The 20015-nt window shown below is 36.1% G+C and overlaps 1 protein-coding gene across 4 annotated transcripts in view; it reads left to right on the plus strand.

Moving 5' to 3' along the window:
- The window catches only part of LOC121950930 (solute carrier organic anion transporter family member 5A1-like), a 55175-nt gene that overhangs the window by 28544 nt on the left and 6616 nt on the right, over window positions 1-20015 (plus strand). For 3 of the 4 annotated variants that reach the window (XR_006106365.1, XR_006106364.1, XM_042497063.1), the window contains exons 7-8: window positions 261-505; window positions 646-710. Coding sequence is in view for 2 of the 4 variants with exons in the window: in XM_042497063.1 (XP_042352997.1) it covers window positions 261-505; window positions 646-710 (310 nt within the window). In the remaining 2 variants the exon portion in view is untranslated. Of the gene's footprint in view, window positions 1-260; window positions 506-645; window positions 711-1507; window positions 3503-20015 lie in introns of those variants that run through there. The other variant, XM_042497062.1, reaches the window with a different exon arrangement.

Below are 20015 nucleotides of genomic sequence, written 5' to 3' on the forward strand. Positions count from 1 at the left end.
ATAATTAAAGTTTTCTAGTTATTTCCAAGTTATGATTGCTTTAATTTTTTTTATGTTTTATTTCTTTTTTTTCTGATTTCTGGCTCATTTTTAGGTCATTTCTTCTTTCATTGCTCATTGCCTTATTCCTTTATATTTGACAGAAATCGGGCTAATTTGCTCAGGTCTCGAAGAGTAAATAGAACTGGAGATTGTTGAAAAACTGTGATTTCGTTTGAGGTTTGCAGTCGTTTTGATGATGATTCGTCATACATTTCCAGATCCGTAACTACTCAGACTGCGCCTGCGTCCAGAGCCGGCAGGTCATCACGCCGTCGTCCAGCGGTCCGGGCAGCAACCAGCTGCAGCTCGTCATCGTCAAAACCTACCTGAACGAGAACGGCTACGCCGTGTCGGGGAAGTGCGACCGCACCTGCAGCACCCTCATCCCCTTCCTCATCTTCCTCTTCATCGTCACGCTCATCACCGCCTGCGCCCAGCCCTCCGCCATCATCGTCACCCTCAGGTACGACCCTCTAACCAGCATTTCTCAATCTTTATCCAACAGTTTAAAATATCTCCTCAGCCCTGACCAGCGCAAAACTGTGACCTGTGTGTGTGTGTGTGTGTGTGTGTGTGTGTGTGTGTGTGTGTGTGGTTTTGCAGGTCTGTAGCGGAGCAGGAGAGGCCGTTCGCTCTGGGAATGCAGTTTGTTCTCCTCAGGACTCTCGGTGAGTGAAACTTCTTTAATCTGTTCACGGCGACAGCAGAGTTTGGTCGTCGGTATTTCATCCGGAGTCGTTTTTTCTGCACAGAAGAGTCTAAATGAGACGGCAGAATATCAGCGTCGTTATCTGAGGACTCGTATCGGTGCAGAGAGGAGCGTCAGCTAATTGCATTGATTGTAAATGCACTGCACACTCTGTAACTGCTGACCGCGGAGCTGATCGAGCGTCAGGAAATGAGATGTTGTCTGTTTGATGCCTCGACGTCGCCGTTCTTCTAAATACGGAGCGAGGAGATAAATTGGACTTGATACGCGGGACGTTCAGAAAGCTGCTGTCAGGACGAATCAGTCAGAAAAGAAACAAACTGGGAGTTTGTAAGACGCGTGCATTAACCAGACAGGGAGGGGAAATAACAAAATATGCTCTGCATTCTGGGAAATGTAGGATGCAGCCAGGATTTTATCTTCGGCTATGATTTTGACCTTTGATCTTTTTTTTTTTTTTATCGGTTCTCGTAAGTACGACAGCTGTCCCGATGTGTGCTGCTCAGCCACTGAAGATGATTTATGCTTTAGATTTTCTTAGTTTTCTTCACATTCGGTGGTATTTTCTGTGCTCATGGGTTTTCTTTCTGTCCCTTTTTTCTCTCCCTCAAATCCTCTTTTGGTATTTTTACCCTTTTCTTTTCTCTCTTCCACTTCTTCTTTCTTTTCGCTCTTTTCTTCCTCTTCTACTTTACCCTCTCTCGTCTTTCTTTCCTCCCTGCTCTCTCTTTCCTCTCATCCCTCTCCTCCGCTCAGCCTACATCCCGACCCCCATTTACTTCGGCGCCGTCATCGACACCACCTGCATGTTGTGGCAGCAGGACTGCGGCGTCCACGGCTCCTGCTGGGAGTACGACGTCACCTCGCTGCGTTTCGTCTACTTCGGCCTCGCCGCCAGCCTCAAGTTCTTCGGCTTCCTCTTCATCTTCCTCACCTGGTACTCCATCAAGTACAAGGAGGAGCGTGTTGAGCGCTGGCTGAAGCGCCACCTGTCGCCCGTCGACACCGTGGGCAGCCTCGTCTGCCACCCGGGCGGCCACAAGGGCCACGCCCGCACTCGCTCCTGCCCTGTCAACATCCCCCGAACCGACCCCAACGCTCTGCCTGCCAACGCGCCGCCGCGTGCCGGCCCCCTCAACCGCGGCGTCAGCACCCAGAGTTGCCCCGGCAACGAGCTTAAAGCAATAACTCCTCCCCCTGCAGCCGCGCCGTCACCTGCAGCCGCGCCTGCACCCACGCCGGCCCGTTCTCTGGAACACGTTTCAGTCCGAGTCTGAGTTTCAGAACGGGAGGGGGGGCGACGAGGCAGGTTTCACTGACGTTTTATTCTGAAATCCAGTCCGCTGGATTTTAGCCGCCGTCAGAGGCGGCAGTCACCAGGTCCTGCTCTCATCACAACTCTCGTGAAACACTCAAACTGGCTTTTCTGTTTTGTCTGCACCACCATCCATCAGCTGGGGGTCCTGGTCCATTCAGGGGCTCCAGGTCTGCGGTGGACTGATGAAAAGTTCGGGGTCCCTCCGACACCAAAAATCTGCTTGGTTGGTGAAAACGCTGAAAGCAGCCGGGTGTTTTCTTTGTGATGCATCAGCCGGCGCAGCCGGCGGACAAAAGCTGCGGGAGGAGAGTTCATCACTAACACCCCCCCCCCCCCCCCCCCTCCCCACTGTCACCTCGGCAACATGTGCCTTCTGCCACCACAGTCCTCACATGTACAGTCAGCGTCGAACACACGGACACACTGGACGCCCCTCAGACTGTGAGAAGAAGAGTCACCTGAACAGATACCTCAGCGCCGCCAATCCTCCCGCTTCCCCTTCGCCTCACGTCTGCGTGCTTCTTACCCTCATTTATGTTTTTATTTCTCCACCGTCGTGCGAGCGATTTATGTTTTCTGGCATATCAGCGCTCTCACGGAACAAAAAAAAAAAAAAACCTACGGAAATGTGATACACTGCAACTAAGTGTAAAGAACTGGAAACCGATGGCATGGTGCTATGTGAAAAACAATGTTTAGTGTCCATTTTTTTTTGTTTTTTTCTGTCTTTTTTGGTTTTTTAGGGTTAAAAAAACTTGAACCCAACTGGACAGCTGGACAGGTCACTGGGCTAAGCAGCTTGGCGTGCACAGAATGCATTCCTGCCCGATGCAAGGCCTTTTGTTGCTCCCCTGACACAATGACACGTAGTATTACCGCTGGAAGTCGGATTGTTTGGCTTGTGCCAGCTCCATACAATGCAGCCATACATCCCGGCTCTCGCCCTCCTGACTTGGCACCCTGATAAGTGGTTTAACCTGAAAAGAACAGGATCAGCGTTTTGTTTTTTTGACCGCGTTCCTGGCCGTCGAGTCTCCGGGGATCCTCCGCACGTCTGGAAGAAAACGGAAAAGGAAAAAACAAAACTATCCTCGGAGGAGATTTTCAAAACCAGACCGGGAAAGCGCTCTGGCATTTTGACACGCTGTGTTTCTGACTCACCACAATCATCCACGTTTGTACCGAACACGTAGGCAGACAAGTAGTCGACCATCACGTAGAGGTCGTAGCGTAGTCGTCTTTTCTTCGTCAGCTCCGGAAATGAAAGTTGCTGGCGAATTTGGATGGAAAGTTCGTTTCTTGCTCTGCGTCCTGTTGGTTTATTTTTACTCTGTAGTCCCAAAAATGTATGAGTACATGATATACATGCAGGTTCAAGTGTGGAAAGTAAGTTTTTTTTTATCCAAAAATCTACGGTAAAATAATTCTTTAAAATGAATCAATTAATTTATCTCAATCTAAAAAAAAATAATTAAAATAGCGGCAAAAATGCAAATCATAATTTTTGTCTTCAAATGTCGTATTTTGTTTAACACACAATTAAAAAAAAAATCCAAAACTCGAAAAAAAGCAGCAAACGCTCACATTTGGGAAGCGGTTACTTTAAATTTTTCGAGAAATGACTTAAACATGTTAAATAAATTAGATCGTTTAGCAGTTCGACCCTGTAGTTGATGTAGTTAATGTGCAGATTAATCTTTGCTGCATTCATCAAGCAATTATTAATCTTTAAAAAAAATAAAAAGAATAATCTTCATCTGATCAGGTAGTTTGAGTTTATTACTGAGCTCTAAAAACTTCTGTTAGCCCCCAAAGATCTTAAAGTTGATGTATTTTTGTCTTAATAATTAAGTTAAGAGGTTAATAATCTGTGGGAACAAGTTAGCTCTTATCTTGTTCCCACGAGCTCTGATCAGGCCCCAAAAATCAGGCCCGACCCGTCACAGTTAAAGTCCATAAATCCTCCATCAGGAAACTTCAAAAAGGAGAAATTAAACCACATAAATTCAAATGATTTTCAAAGTAAAATATTTCAGTGCTATGAATTTATCGTGTTTCAATTTTAACATTTCACAGTTGGAAAACTTGATTCCTCTGTGGCTAAAAAAATGAAATACTCTGGAAATTCATGACATTTTAAAGGGTTAGTCCGCAGCGTGTCTGAGCTGTAAGAACTGCAGTTACACAGCATGCACCTTTCAAACTTAAAGCAGTATTATTTCCTAAAAAGTGGCCTCCTCGCCAGTGACAGTGTGAAATCGTAATGTTTGGGACGGTCCTGCTGCCTGTGGAGGTTCGGTCAGTGGATACGTGTGTGTGTGTGTGTGTGTGTGTGTGTGTGTGTGTGTGTGTGTGTGTGTGTGTGTGTGTGTGTGTGTGTGTGGACGCAGTGTTGGTGAGATGTCGGTCGCTGTCCTCTGAGGACACCTGCTGGTTAGATGAGGAACAGCATGCAGAGGCAGGAAAACGTCACGGTTCAGATCAGGACAAAAGACGGAGAGGACAGATATTTGTTCGACTGAAAAATAGTCAGTACTTTTACATTCGGGACTTTTGAGTTTACGATTACAGTTTTCACCGTCAGTGAATCAGCGGTTTGTTCTCTGGATTCACGGTTTACAGTTTTGGGGAGGAAAAGGCCAGTTACAGTGTCCTAAAGCTCAAGTTCATGTCTTTTAAAATGTCCCCTTTTTTGGGGGGGGTTTAGTGCAAACATTAGTCAAAAACTCCCAAATGTTAACCCTTTGAAACCTGGATTAACATCAGTTTTCTTTTGCTGCGTTCAGATGCCTTTCACAAGCTGTTTAACCCTTTGAAACCGGAGCAGTTTGGTTTGATGTGTTAAAAAAAGGAAAAAAAAAAAAAAAAAACACGAAAGCAAAAAAAAAATACCAACTTTGGAAGAAACAAATTTTTTTTAAAAATCAGTAAAATGTGACATAAAAAGTAGGAAAATCAGAAATCAGTATTTATAATAGTAATAATACATTTTTTTATTTTAAAATTATGTTATAGAAAATAAATATGAATATAGGTTTAAGATATATTTTAGCACTTTTTGGGGTCATTTGTGCTAATTACGTACACAGTTTTTTTGGTCTTGTCTTGATAAGTTGCTCAGGTCTCAAAGGGTTAAATCTACAATCACAGCAGAGAGAAGCAACAAAATGTTCATCAGAGAAGCTAAAACCAGTAATAGATTACATATTTTAACTCAAGTTCAGACTGCAAACCCAGCAGCTCATCTGTTAACATAAAAACTGCCTTTTAAAAGCAGCTTTTGGAGGTTTTTGGAGGTTTTTGAAGGTTTTTGAAGGTATTTAAACTTTGAACTCTGAGCTAATTTCTTTCAAAAACATGGAGAAAAAAGATAATGAGCAACTTGGTAAGAAATGTTCCACAAATTGCAAGAGATTAGTAGATTTAGGAAATTATTTTTTAAAAAACAAGGGGAAAAATGTAAAAGCTAGAATCAGAATTAAATATTTAAAATTATGTTGCACAGGTATATTTTTAAGCTCTTCATGCAGGTCATTTCTTTATTTTTTTATGGAGACTTTTTTCTTTTTTTAAATTTTCAGTTAATTTTCTTGCACTTTTTACTAATTTCTTGCTAATTTTGGGTAATTTCTTCTTTATATCTCATTGCCTTTTTCCCATGATTTTCAAATAAATCAATTTGATCAGGTTTCAAAGGGTTAAAAGGGAACTTTATCTGGTTAAAAACGGTCGAGGTTAACCTGTTTAACTCACTGCAGTCCATCAAAAATCAGATCACACTTTTATTTCACAGTTTTAAAATCAAACAGAATCAATATAGATATTTAGGAGGATTAATATTGTTAACAAAGACATTAATAAAATCTTCAAAATGACCTCACAGCTGCTTGAAGATGAGTGTTTTAGGATTTTGTGAAAATCTTCAAAACAGAGTTAAGTGTTGACAGGTGACCTGTCGGCCTTTTGGGACTTTGAAAGGGTTAATTTTTTTTAGTTCAGAGATCTGAAATATGAAAACGAATTCAACACGAGAGGCCGAAACTGGAGCTGACAGGTTTCAAGTCTCGTATTGTTTTGTGTTTTGTGTGTGTGTATCTAGATTTATTTTTAGGAAGACAAATTAAAGGGGGAAGACGATAAATAAATGGTCAGACGCACGCTGTTTAAGAGAAAAGTCTGAGGGACACAACAGAAAACGATAAATAAAAAAAGGGGGAATGTAGTCGGTGATCGCCTGCCAGAAAGCAGCGAGGAAGAAAACTTGACGCATGGTTTTAGTACGTCGCACAGTAGAGACAGTAGACTAGAGTAGAAACACGCAACACGACATTCCATTTTCATGTAAAGCGATAAAACCGACGGATACAAAACACAACCAACTCCAGTGTGGATCTGTGTAGTGTTAGAAACTCATCCACCCACGTCCCGTTTTTATTTTATTTCCGTGCCTGCGTTTCTCTTTCGAACTGCTGTTTGTTTGTGTGACGCTCCTGATCAGCTGGTGTCTCAAATCACAAACGACGCTGAGAGGATGAAATGTTGAAAGCGACTCTGTTCATCTTCCTTTTTCATTCAATAACAGAAGCTGCTGTAAAAGTTTTCTTAAATTTAATTTTGTGAAAATATTATAATTGGACATGCTGGTGTTAAATAGGTTTCTTAAAGTTCAAATATGTAAGATTTAGTGCCATCTGGTGGTGAGGATTGCAGATTGCAACCAGCTGAAACTTCTCCTGGTTAAAATTCCTTCAGTTTTTAAAATGTTCAGGTTTTTTTTTCTAAGAGGTAAATTATCCACAGAGCTTTCTTATTCTTCAAAACAAATGCACTCAGTGATTTATCTCTTTAACATCTGGATCAGCATCAGTTTTCATGAGCTGCACCAAGGCGTCTTTGACAAGCATTTCAACCTCTGAAACCTGAGAACATTAGTTTAATTTCTTTCCATAACAATACAAAAAAAACAAAAATTCCAATACTATGCCACAAATTACAAAGAAAAAGGAAAAGGTGACAAAACGATGACAATGAAAAATTCCCAGAAAACTATTTTCTTTGTATAATTATCTTTAGAATTCTTTTTTATAATTATGAGTAATAATAATAATAATAATAATAATAATAATAATAATAATAATAATAACAACAATAATTAGATTTTTTTTTTCTTCTTTTAATTAAAATAAGGTCATATTTTGTGTTTATTTACCTGCTACATTAATGTCCTGATTTCAGACTTGGTGGCTCAAACGAAACATTTCTGCAACCTGAAAAAAAAAAAAAAAAAACGCAAGATTTTTTGACTAGATTTGTGATTTTAGCTGATTTAAGGACCCAAGTATCATGAAACTCAGTGACTGATGCAGTTAAAAGATGCTGGAAACCATCAGATTTACAGTAAGTCGAGCAGTTGCTCTCAGTATTTCATCCTCATTTCTCTGAATCCACTGAGATCTGTGGGCACCAGCTCCAGGATTTTACAGCGTCACACATTTTTATCCTCCTTTCACCTCCTCTTTGGGACTAAGGAGTCATTTACCTCCACATGTCGTGCAGTCGTTTCATGTAATAATGTGGCATCATTTCCAGACTGTGACTACAGACAGAGACTCTGAGCTCCTTCAGGCAGATGTAGTTTAGATTGTTCTCAGTTTACTTGCTTCTTTTCTTTCTTTTTTTTTTTAAGAAAAAAAATCTGTATTGTATTTATTTCAAAGGACAGTGTTTTTGACTGACTGAAAGGCTACACTGATTAGAGGCAAAATGTAGATTTGTGGACACACTGTTTACAAATGCCTTGCATACTTGACTTCTGTCAATAAAAAATGTGAAAAAATAATAAAACAGTATTACAGAAACTACGGGTTAGTGGGTGTGTTTTGTATATAAAAATGTCTGTTATGTTTTTATATCTGAAAAATTTCATTAAAAAATAAATAGTACGGTATGTTGCCCAAAACGAATGTTAAAAAAAGAAGACATTATGACATTAAAATTGTTCATTCATAAAAGTAATAGTATACTATGCAATAAAAACTAATTTAAAAATTCAGAAAATATCCCAAAAATGGCTGAAAATGACATGTTATGGCTTGAAGGGACGTCATAATATACAAAATGGAATCACAGGCCAAAAACGTCATAATTTAGCATGTTGAAAAAATGGCCAAAACATCGCATTATATACAATGGCGAAAAGTGTCAAATTTTGACCCGTCCCAAAAATGACTGAAAATATCATAATACACCTTGTAAAGGTGTGTCATTGTATACACCGTGGAAACACAGGCCAAAAAAGGCCAAAAATGTCATAATTTAGCATCTCGAAAAAAATGGCCAAAAATCGCATACTATGCTATAACCAAAAATGTCAAATTTTGACCCGTCCCACAAATGGCTGAAAATGGCATATTATAGCTCGTGGAGATGCAACATAGTATACAAAAGTGAAAACAAAGACCAAAAAAGTCCAAAAAAAAATGATCATTTAGCAGGTTGGAAAAATTGGGAAAAATTCGTATACTACATTATGGCGAAAATGTCAAATTTTGACCCGTCCCAAAAATGCCTGAAAATGACATATTATAGCTTGTAGAGACGCAACATAGTATATAAAGTGGAAACAATGGCCCAAAAAAGGCTTAAAAAAATGTAATAATTTAGCAGGTTGGAAAAATTGGGAAAAATTCGCATACTATACTACGGCGAAAATGTCAAATTTTGACTCGTCCTAAAAATGCCTGAAAATGACATATTATAGCTTGTAGAGACGCAACATAGTATACAAAGTAGAAACAAAGACCAAAAAAGGCTTAAAATATCATAATTTAGGATGGTGAAAAAATGGGGAAAAAATCGCATACTATACTATGGCAAAAATGTCAAATTTTGACCCGTTCTAAAAATGCCTGAAAATGACATATCATAGCTTGCAGAGACGCAACATAGTCTACAAAGTGGAAATAAAGAACCAAAAAAGTCTTAAAATGTCACAATTTAGCATGTTGAAAAAATTGCCAAAAATCACATACTATACTATGGCGAAAATGTCAAATTTTGACCCGTCTAAAAAATGCCTGAAAATGACATATTATAGCTTGCAGAGACTCAACATAGTATATAAAGTGGAAACAATGGCCCAAAAAGGCTTAAAATGTAATAATTTAGGATGGTTGAAAAAATGGGGAAAAAATTCGCATACTATACTATGGCGAAAATGTCAAATTTTGACTCGTTCTAAAAATGCCTGAAAATGACATATTATAGCTTGTAGAGACGCAACATAGTATACAAAGTAGAAACAAAGACCCAAAAAAGCTTAAAAAAAATGTAATAATTTAGGATGGTGAAAAAATGGGGAAAAAATTCGCATACTATACTATGGCGAAAATGTCAAATTTTGACCCGTTCTAAAAATGCCTGAAAATGACATATTATAGCTTGTAGAGACGCAACATAGTATACAAAGTAGAAAACAAAGACCAAAAAAGGCTTAAAATATCATAATTTAGCATGGGGAAAAAAATGGGGAAAAAATCGCATACTATACTATGGCGAAAATGTCAAATTTTGACCCGTTCTAAAAATGCCTGAAAATGACATATTCTAGCTTGCAGAGACTCAACATAGTATACAAAGTGGAAAAAAAGACCAAAAAGTCCTAAAAAAATGATAATTTAGCATGTTGAAAAAATGGGGGGAAAATCGCATACTATGCTATGGCGAAAATGTCAAATTTTGACCCGTTCTAAAAAATGCCTGAAAATGACATATAATACTTTGTAGAGACACAACATAGTATACAAAGTGGAAACAAAGACCAAAAAAGTCCAAAAAAATGATCATTTAGCAGGTTGAAAAAATTGGGGAAAATCGCATACTATACTATGGCGAAAATGTCAAATTTTGACCCGTTCTAAAAATGCCTGAAAATGACATATTATAGCTTGTAGAGATGCAAATAGTATATAAAGTGGAAACAAAGGCCCAAAAAAGTCCAAAAAAATCATAATTTAGCATGTTGAAAAATGGGGAAAAAGATCACATACTATACTATGGCGAAAATGTCAAATTTTGACCCGTTCTAAAAATGCCTGAAAATGACATATATATAGCTAGTAGAGATGCAACATAGTATATAAAGTGGACACAATAGCCCAAAAAGGCTTAAAATGTAATAATTTAGCATGTTGAAAAAATGGGAAAAAATTCGCATACTATACTATGGCGAAAATGTCAAATTTTGACCCATTCTAAAAATGCCTGAAAATGACATATTATAGCTTGCAGAGACGCAACATAGTATACAAAGTGGAAACAAAGACCAAAAAAGGCTTGAAAACTCATAATTTAGCATGGTGAAAAAATTGGGAAAAAAATCGCATACTATACTATGGCGAAAATGTCAATTTTGACCCATTCTAAAAATGCCTGAAAATGACATATTATAGCTTGTACAGACGCAACATAGTATACAAAGTGGAAACAAAGACCAAAAAAGTCCAAAAAAATGATCATTTAGCATGTTGGAAAAATTGGTAAAAATTCGCATACTATACTATGGCGAAAATGTCAAATTTTGACCCGTTCTAAAAATGCCTGAAAATGACATATTCTAGCTTGTAGAGACGCAAATAGTATATATAAGTGGAAACAAAGTCCAAAAAGGCTTAAAAAATAATTTAGCATGTTGAAAAAATAGGGAAAAAAAATCGCATACTATACTATGGCGAAAATGTCAAATTTTGACCCGTTCTAAAAATGCCTGAAAATGACATATTATAGCTTGTAGAGACGCAAAATAGTATATAAAGTGGAAACAAAGACCAAAAAAGTCCAAAAAATCATAATTTAGCATGTTGAAAAAATGGGAAAAAATCGCATACTATACTATGGCGAAAATGTCAAATTTTGACCCGTTCTAAAAATGCCTGAAAATGACATATAATAGCTTGTAGAGACGCAAAATAGTATATAAAGTGGAAACAAAGGCCCAAAAAGGCTTAAAATGTAATAATTTAGCATGTTGAAAAAATGGGGAAAAAAATCGCATACTATACTATGGCGAAAATGTCAAATTTTGACCCGTTCTAAAAATGATGCCTGAAAATGACATATCATAGCTTGTAGAGACGCAACATAGTATACAAAGTGGAAACAAAGACCAAAAAAGTCCAAAAAAAATGTCATAATTTAGCATGTTGAAAAAATTGGGGAAAAATCGCATACTATACTATGGCGAAAATGTCAAATTTTGACCCGTTCTAAAAATGCCTGAAAATGACATATAATAGCTTGTAGAGACGCAACATAGTATATAAAGTGGAAACAAAGACCCCAAAAAGTCCAAAAAACTAATAATTTAGCATGTTGAAAAAATGGGGAAAAATCGCATACTATACTATGGCGAAAATGTCAAATTTTGACCCGTTCTAAAAATGCCTGAAAATGACATATCATAGCTTGTAGAGACGCAACATAGTATACAAAGTGGAAACAAAGACCAAAAAAGTCTTAAAAACTCATAATTTAGCATGTTGAAAAAATGCCAAAAATCGCATACTATACTATGGCGAAAATGTCAAATTTTGACCCGTTCTAAAAATGCCTGAAAATGACATATTATAGCTTGCAGAGACGCAACATTGTATATAAAGTGGAAACAAAGACCCCAAAAAGTCCAAAAAATGCAATAATTTAGGATGTTGAAAAAATGGGGAAAAAATCGCATACTATACTATGGCGAAAATGTCAAATTTTGACCCGTTCTAAAAATGCCTGAAAATGACATATTATAGCTTGTAGAGATGCAACATAGTATACAAAGTAGAAACAAAGACCAAAAAAGTCCAAAAAATCATAATTTAGCATGTTGAAAAAATGGGGAAAAAAATCGCATACTATACTATGGCGAAAATGTCAAATTTTGACCCGTTCTAAAAATGCCTGAAAATGACATATTATAGCTTGTAGAGACGCAACATAGTATATAAAGTGGAAACAAAGACCAAAAAAGGTCCAAAAAATGTCATAATTTAGCATGTTGAAAAAATTGCCAAAAATCACATACTATACTATGGCGAAAATGTCAAATTTTGACCCGTTCTAAAAATGCCTGAAAATGACATATTCTAGCTTGTAGAGACGCAAAATATATATATAAAGTGGAAACAAAGACCAAAAAGGCCAAAAAAATCATAATTTAGCATGTTGAAAAAATGGGAAAAAAATCGCATACTATACTATGGCGAAAATGTCAAATTTTGACCCGTTCTAAAAATGCCTGAAAATGACATATTCTAGCTTGTAGAGACGCAACATAGTATATAAAGTGGAAAAATGGCCAAAAAAGTCCAAAAAATGTATAATTTAGCATGTTGAAAAAATTGGGAAAAAAATCGCATACTATACTATGGCGAAAATGTCAAATTTTGACCCGTTCTAAAAATGCCTGAAAATGACATATATATAGCTTGTAGAGACGCAACATAGTATACAAAGTGGAAAAAAAGACCAAAAAGGCTTAAAAAAAATGTCATAATTTAGCATGTTGAAAAAATTGCCAAAAATCGCATACTATACTATGGCGAAAATGTCAAATTTTGACCCGTTCTAAAAATGCCTGAAAATGACATATATAGCTTGCAGAGACAACATAGTATATAAAGTGGAAACAAAGGCCAAAAAAGTCCTTAAAATGTAATAATTTAGCATGTTGAAAAAATTGGGGAAAAAATCGCATACTATACTATGGCGAAAATGTCAAATTTTGACCCGTTCTAAAAATGCCTGAAAATGACATATAATAGCTTGTAGAGACGCAAAATAGTATATAAAGTGGAAACAAAGACCCAAAAAAGTCCAAAAAAATATAATTTAGCATGTTGAAAAAATGGGGAAAAAAAAATCGCATACTATACTATGGCGAAAATGTCAAATTTTGACCCGTTCTAAAAATGCCTGAAAATGACATATTCTAGCTAGTTGAGAGACGCAACATAGTATACAAAAGTGGAAAACAAGTCCAAAAAAACTTAAAAAAAATGTAATAATTTAGCATTGGAAAAAAAATTGGGAAAAAAATCGCATACTATACTATGGCGAAAATGTCAAATTTTGACCCGTTCTAAAAATGCCTGAAAATGACATATATAGCTTGTAGAGACGCAACATAGTATACAAAGTGGAAACAAAGACCAAAAAAGTCCAAAAAAATGATCATAATTTAGCATGTTGAAAAAATTGGGAAAAAAATCGCATACTATACTATGGCGAAAATGTCAAATTTTGACCCGTTCTAAAAATGCCTGAAAATGACATATTATAGCTTGTAGAGACGCAAAATAGTATACAAAAAGTGGAAACAAAGACCCAAAAAAGGCTTAAAATGTCATAATTTAGCATGTTGAAAAAATGGGGAAAAAATCGCATACTATACTATGGCGAAAATGTCAAATTTTGACCCGTTCTAAAAATGCCTGAAAATGACATATAATAGCTTGTAGAGACGCAACATAGTATACAAAGTGGAAACAAAGACCAAAAAGGCTTAAAAAAATCATAATTTAGCATGTTGAAAAAATTGCCAAAAAAATCGCATACTATACTATGGCGAAAATGTCAAATTTTGACCCGTTCTAAAAATGCCTGAAAATGACATATTATAGCTTGTAGAGACGCAACATAGTATATAAAAGTGGAAACAAAGGCCAAAAAAGTCCAAAAAAAATGATAATTTAGCATGTTGAAAAAATAGGGAAAAAAATCGCATACTATACTATGGCGAAAATGTCAAATTTTGACCCGTTCTAAAAATGCCTGAAAATGACATATAATAGCTTGTAGAGACGCAAAATAGTATATAAAGTGGAAACAATTGCCCAAAAAAGTCCAAAAAATCATAATTTAGCAATGTTGAAAAAATGGGGAAAAAATCGCATACTATACTATGGCGAAAATGTCAAATTTTGACCCGTTCTAAAAATGCCTGAAAATGACATATAATAGCTTGTAGAGACGCAACATATATATATAAAGTGGAAACAAAGACCAAAAAAGTCCAAAAAACTAATAATTTAGCATGTTGAAAAAATGGGGAAAAAAATCGCATACTATACTATGGCGCGAAAATGTCAAATTTTGACCCGTTCTAAAAATGCCTGAAAATGACATATCATAGCTTGTAGAGACGCAACATAGTATACAAAGTGGAAACAAAGACCAAAAAAGTCCAAAAAACTCATAATTTAGCATGTTGAAAAAATTGCCAAAAAATCGCATACTATACTATGGCGAAAATGTCAAATTTTGACCCGTTCTAAAAATGCCTGAAAATGACATATTCTAGCTTGTAGAGACTCAACATAGTATATAAAGTGGAAACAAAGGCCCCAAAAGGCTTAAAAAATGTAATAATTTAGCATGTTGAAAAAATGGGGAAAAAAATCGCATACTATACTATGGCGAAAATGTCAAATTTTGACCCGTTCTAAAAATGCCTGAAAATGACATATATAGCTTGTAGAGGCAACATAGTATACAAAGTGGAAACAAAGACCAAAAAAAGTCTTAAAAAAATCATAATTTTAGCATGTTGAAAAAATTGGGGAAAAAAAAAAAAAATCGCATACTATACTATGGCGAAAATGTCAAATTTTGACCCGTTCTAAAAATGCCTGAAAATGACATATTATAGCTTGTAGAGACGCAACATAGTATATAAAGTGGAAAACAAAGGCCCCAAAAGTCCAAAAAAAAATATAATTTAGCATGTTGAAAAAATGGGGAAAAATCGCATACTATACTATGGCGAAAATGTCAAATTTTGACCCGTTCTAAAAATGCCTGAAAATGACATATTATATAGCTTGTAGTAGAGATGCAACATAGTATATACAAAGTAGGAAACAAAGACCAAAAAAAAAAGCTTAAAAAAAAATAATTTAGGATGTTGAAAAAATGGGGAAAAAAAATCGCATACTATACTATGGCGAAAAATGTCAAATTTTGACCCGTTCTAAAAATGCCTGAAAATGACATATTATAGCTTGTAGAGACGCAAATATATATATAAAGTGGAAACAAAGGCCCAAAAAGTCCAAAAAAAAATGTCATAATTTAGCATGTTGAAAAAATGCCAAAAATCGCATACTATACTATGGCGAAAATGTCAAATTTTGACCCGTTCTAAAAATGCCTGAAAATGACATATTCTAGCTTGTTGAGAGACGCAACATAGTATATAAAGTGGAAACAAAGACCAAAAAGTCCAAAAAAAAAAACTCATAATTTAGCATGTTGGAAAAATGGGAAAAAAAATCGCATACTATACTATGGCGAAAATGTCAAATTTTGACCCGTTCTAAAAATGCCTGAAAATGACATATTCTAGCTTTAGAGACGCAACATAGTATATAAAGTGGAAAAATGACCAAAAAAGTCCAAAAAAATGTATAATTTAGCATGTTGAAAAAAAATGGGAAAAAAAATCGCATACTATACTATGGCGAAAAAATGTCAAATTTTGACCCGTTCTAAAAATGCCTGAAAATGACATATCATAGCTTGTAGAGACGCAACATAGTATACAAAGTGGAAACAAAGAACCAAAAAAAGTCCAAAAAACTGTCATAATTTAGCATGTTGAAAAAATTGGGGAAAAAATCGCATACTATACTATGGCGAAAATGTCAAATTTTGACCCGTTCTAAAAATGCCTGAAAATGACATATTATAGCTTGTAGAGACTCAACATAGTATATAAAGTGGAAACAAAGGCCCAAAAAAGTCCAAAAAACTAATAATTTAGCATGTTGAAAAAATGGGAAAAAAATCGCATACTATACTATGGCGAAAATGTCAAATTTTGACCCGTTCTAAAAATGCCTGAAAATGACATATATAGCTTGTAGAGACGCAACATAGTATACAAAGTGGAAACAAAGACCAAAAAAGTCCAAAAAATGTCATAATTTAGCATGTTGAAAAAATTGCCAAAAAATCGCATACTATACTATGGCGAAAATGTCAAATTTTGACCCGTTCTAAAAATGCCTGAAAATGACATATAATAGCTAGTAGAGATGCAACATAGTATACAAAGTAGAAACAAAGTCCAAAAAAGTCCAAAAAAAACTCATAATTTAGCATGTGAAAAAATGGGGAAAAAATCGCATACTATACTATGGCGAAAATGTCAAATTTTGACCCGTTCTAAAAATGCCTGAAAATGACATATACTAGCTTGTAGAGACGCAAAATAGTATATAAAGTGGAAACAAAGACCCAAAAAAGTCCAAAAATGTATAATTTAGCATGTTGAAAAAATGGGGAAAAAAATCGCATACTATACTATGGCGAAAATGTCAAATTTTGACCCATTCCAAAAATGCCTAAAAATGACATATTCTAGCTTGCAGAGACTCAACATAGTATATAAAGTGGAAACAATGGTCCAAAAAGGCTTAAAAAATGTAATAATTTAGCAGGTTGAAAAAATGGGGAAAAATCGCATACTATACTATGGCGAAAAAAATGTCAAATTTTGACCCGTTCTAAAAATGCCTGAAAATGACATATTATAGCTCGTAGAGATGCAACATAGTCTACAAAGTGGAAATAAGAAGCAAAAAAGGCTTAAAATGTCATAATTTAGCATGTTGAAAAAATTGCCAAAAATCGCATACTATACTATGGCGAAAATGTCGAATTTTGACCCATTCTAGAAATGCCTGAAAATGACATATTCTAGCTTGCAGAGACTCAACATAGTATATAATGTGGAAACAATGGCCCAAAGAGGCTTAAAATGTAATAATTTAGCATGTTTAAAAAATGGGAAAAAATCGCATACTATACTATGGCGAAAATGTCAAATTTTGACCCGTTCTAAAAATGCCTGAAAATGACATATTATAGCTTGCAGAGACTCAACATAGTATATAAAGTGGACACAATGGCCCAAAAAGGCTTAAAATGTAATAATTTAGCATGTTGAAAAAATGGGGAAAAATCGCATACTATACTATGGCGAAAATGTCAAATTTCTACCTGTCCCAAACATGCCTGAAAATGACATATTATAGCTAGTTGAGATGCAACATAGTATACAAAGTAGAAAGAAACACCAAAAAAGTCCCAAAAAATGATAATTTCGCAGGTTGGAAAAATTGGGAAAAATTCGCATACTATACTATGGCGAAAATGTCAAATTTTGACCCGTTCTAAAAATGCCTGAAAAATGACATATTCTAGCTTGCAGAGACTCAACATAGTATATAAAGTGGAAACAATGGCCCAAAAAGGCTTAAAATGTAATAATTTACGATGGTGAATAAATGGGGAAAAAATCGCATACTATACTATGGCGAAAATGTCAAATTTTGACCCGTCCCAAACATGCCTGAAAATGACATATTATAGCTAGTAGAGATGCAACATAGTATACAAAGTAGAAACAAAGACAAAAAAGGCTTAAAATGTCATAATTTAGGATGGTGAAAAAATGGGAAAAAAAATCGCATACTATACTATGGCGAAAATGTCAAATTTTGACCCGTTTTAAAAATGCCTGAAAAGATGACATATTATAGCTTGTCGAGACGCAACATAGTATACAAAGTGGAAACAAAGACCAAAAAAGTCCAAAAAAATGATCCTTTAGCAGCTTGGAAAAATTGGGGAAAATTCGCATACTATACTATGGCGAAAAAGTCAAATTTTGACCCGTTCTAAAAATGCCTAAAAATGACATATTCTTGCTTGCAGAGACTCAACATAGTATATAAAGTGGAAACAATGGCCCAAAAAGGCTTAAAATGTAATAATTTAGCATGTTGAAAAAATGGGAAAAAATCACATACTATACTATGGCGAAAATGTCAAATTTTGACCCGTTTTAAAAATGCCTGAAAATGACATATTATAGCTTGTAGAGACGCAACATAGTATATAAAGTGGAAACAAAGACCAAAAAAGGTTTAAAATGTCATAATTTAGCATATTGATAAAATCGCCAAAATTCGCATACTATACTATGGCGAAAAATGTCAAATTTTGACCCCTCCCAAAAATGAATGAAAATGACAAATTATAGCTTGTAAACGAGCCTGATAGTGCATAAAGTGGAAACAACCACCAAAAAGGGCCAAAAACATCATAATTTAGCATGTTGAAAAAAGAGTGAAGGATTTCTGAGCTCTTGACGCAGTGACAGGCAATTTATTCAGTTTTGTACAACATTAAGCAGACGGCAAATGTGATTCCAAAAACATTTATTCAAAAAGATCAGCAACGCTTAACAAAACCCACAATATATTATAACCGCTAATATATACAAGTATATATACAACTGTGGATGTGTAAATGTGTGTGTGTGTGTGTGTGTGAGAGAGAGAGAGAGAGAGAGAGCGACAAAGAGGTGTGTGTTGGTTAGATCGTAAACACACTTAGAGGCAGAGGTGAGTCGGCTCGCAACAGAAGCTACAACGAGATGCCAGATTCAAGATGCTGAATCAAAGATGGTCGCAGAGCGGCAGCCTTAGCTGACCATGTGGTCGGTGAGACAAAAGTGCAAAGAAAAGGCGCAAACTTTAAGTTCCTTCTCTGTGTGCTTCTGTTAAGAGCCAACTCCCGAGTGCATGGATGTGATCTAATATGTATAAAAGGTTCTTTGGTTAGTAAAAAGTTTGTTTTGTTGCATGCGAGACCCTGTCTGTGTGAGGCATGACAAAACTAAATTCCAGAGTAACCGATGACCCAATAACAAAGAGATCAGAACAACGACTCGTTCAATAGCATTAACATTCATACATGTTACACATGATATGACAAAAGACAAAGTACACAGTCTTGCTCAGCCTGTGCGTATGTCCTACTGCTATGCCCAGATGTTACTTGCCAATCCAGGAGTGGTAGAAGAGTTTTTTGGGTTGCACGCTGAGAAAGAAGATCCTGGTTCGATCACTTCTGTGCAGTTCCCAGGATCCAGGAGGAGGCTGGCCGGTCCTGCTGTCCTGAGAGAGATAGCAGTTCAGTGCGATCTCAGTTCTGTTTTCCTGTGGCTTGAGAAGTCAGCTGTGACTGTAATTTCTATTAAGTCCCTTAAAACTTGGAAGGTAGAGCTGAGACAAGGCTGTAGCTCCTGCTGACAGCTTAGGTGTAAAAGGGTAGCGCAAGTCCTCCACACCTGCAACCTTCCTCGGAGGAGGCTGGGAGCAACAGCCAGAAGATCAGCTGTTGCGTCTCTTCTTGGCTGTTTGAAATCTTAGGGGCTCACAGTGTTGGACCAATCACGTCTGAACATGGATCCAGAGGAGAACATCATAATTAAGGATGTCCAAAAAAATGGCCAAAAATCGCATACTATACGATGGCGAAAAATGTCTGAAAATGACATATTAAACCTTGTAAAGGCGCTTCATAGTGTATAAAGCGGAAACAAAGGCCAAAAAAGTCAATATGTAACACATCGAAAAAATGGCCAAAAAACGCATACTATACTATGGCAAAAACTGTCAAATTTTGACCCGTCCCAAAATTGCCTGAAAATGACATATTAGACCTTGTAGAGATGCTTCATAGTGAATAAAGTGGAAACAAAGATCAAAAGAGGCAAAAACAAAAAAAACGTCATAATTTAGCATATCAAAAAAATGGCTAAAAATCGCATACTATACTATGGCAAAAACTGTCAAATTTTGACCCGTCCCAAAAATAGCTGAAAATGGCATATTATGCTTTTTAAAGGCGCTTCCTAGTGTATAAAGTGGAAACAAAGGCCAAAAAAGGCCAAAAACATCATAATTTAGCATGTCGAAAAAATGGCCAAAAATCGCATACTATACTATGGAAAAAAATGTCAAAATTCGATCCGTCCCAAAATTGCCTGAAAATGACATATTATACCTTGTAGAAGCGCGTCATAGTCAGTAAAGTGGAAACAAAGAT

This window comes from Plectropomus leopardus, chromosome 12 (genome assembly GCF_008729295.1).
Source record: "Plectropomus leopardus isolate mb chromosome 12, YSFRI_Pleo_2.0, whole genome shotgun sequence".
Taxonomy (NCBI): domain Eukaryota; kingdom Metazoa; phylum Chordata; class Actinopteri; order Perciformes; family Serranidae; genus Plectropomus; species Plectropomus leopardus.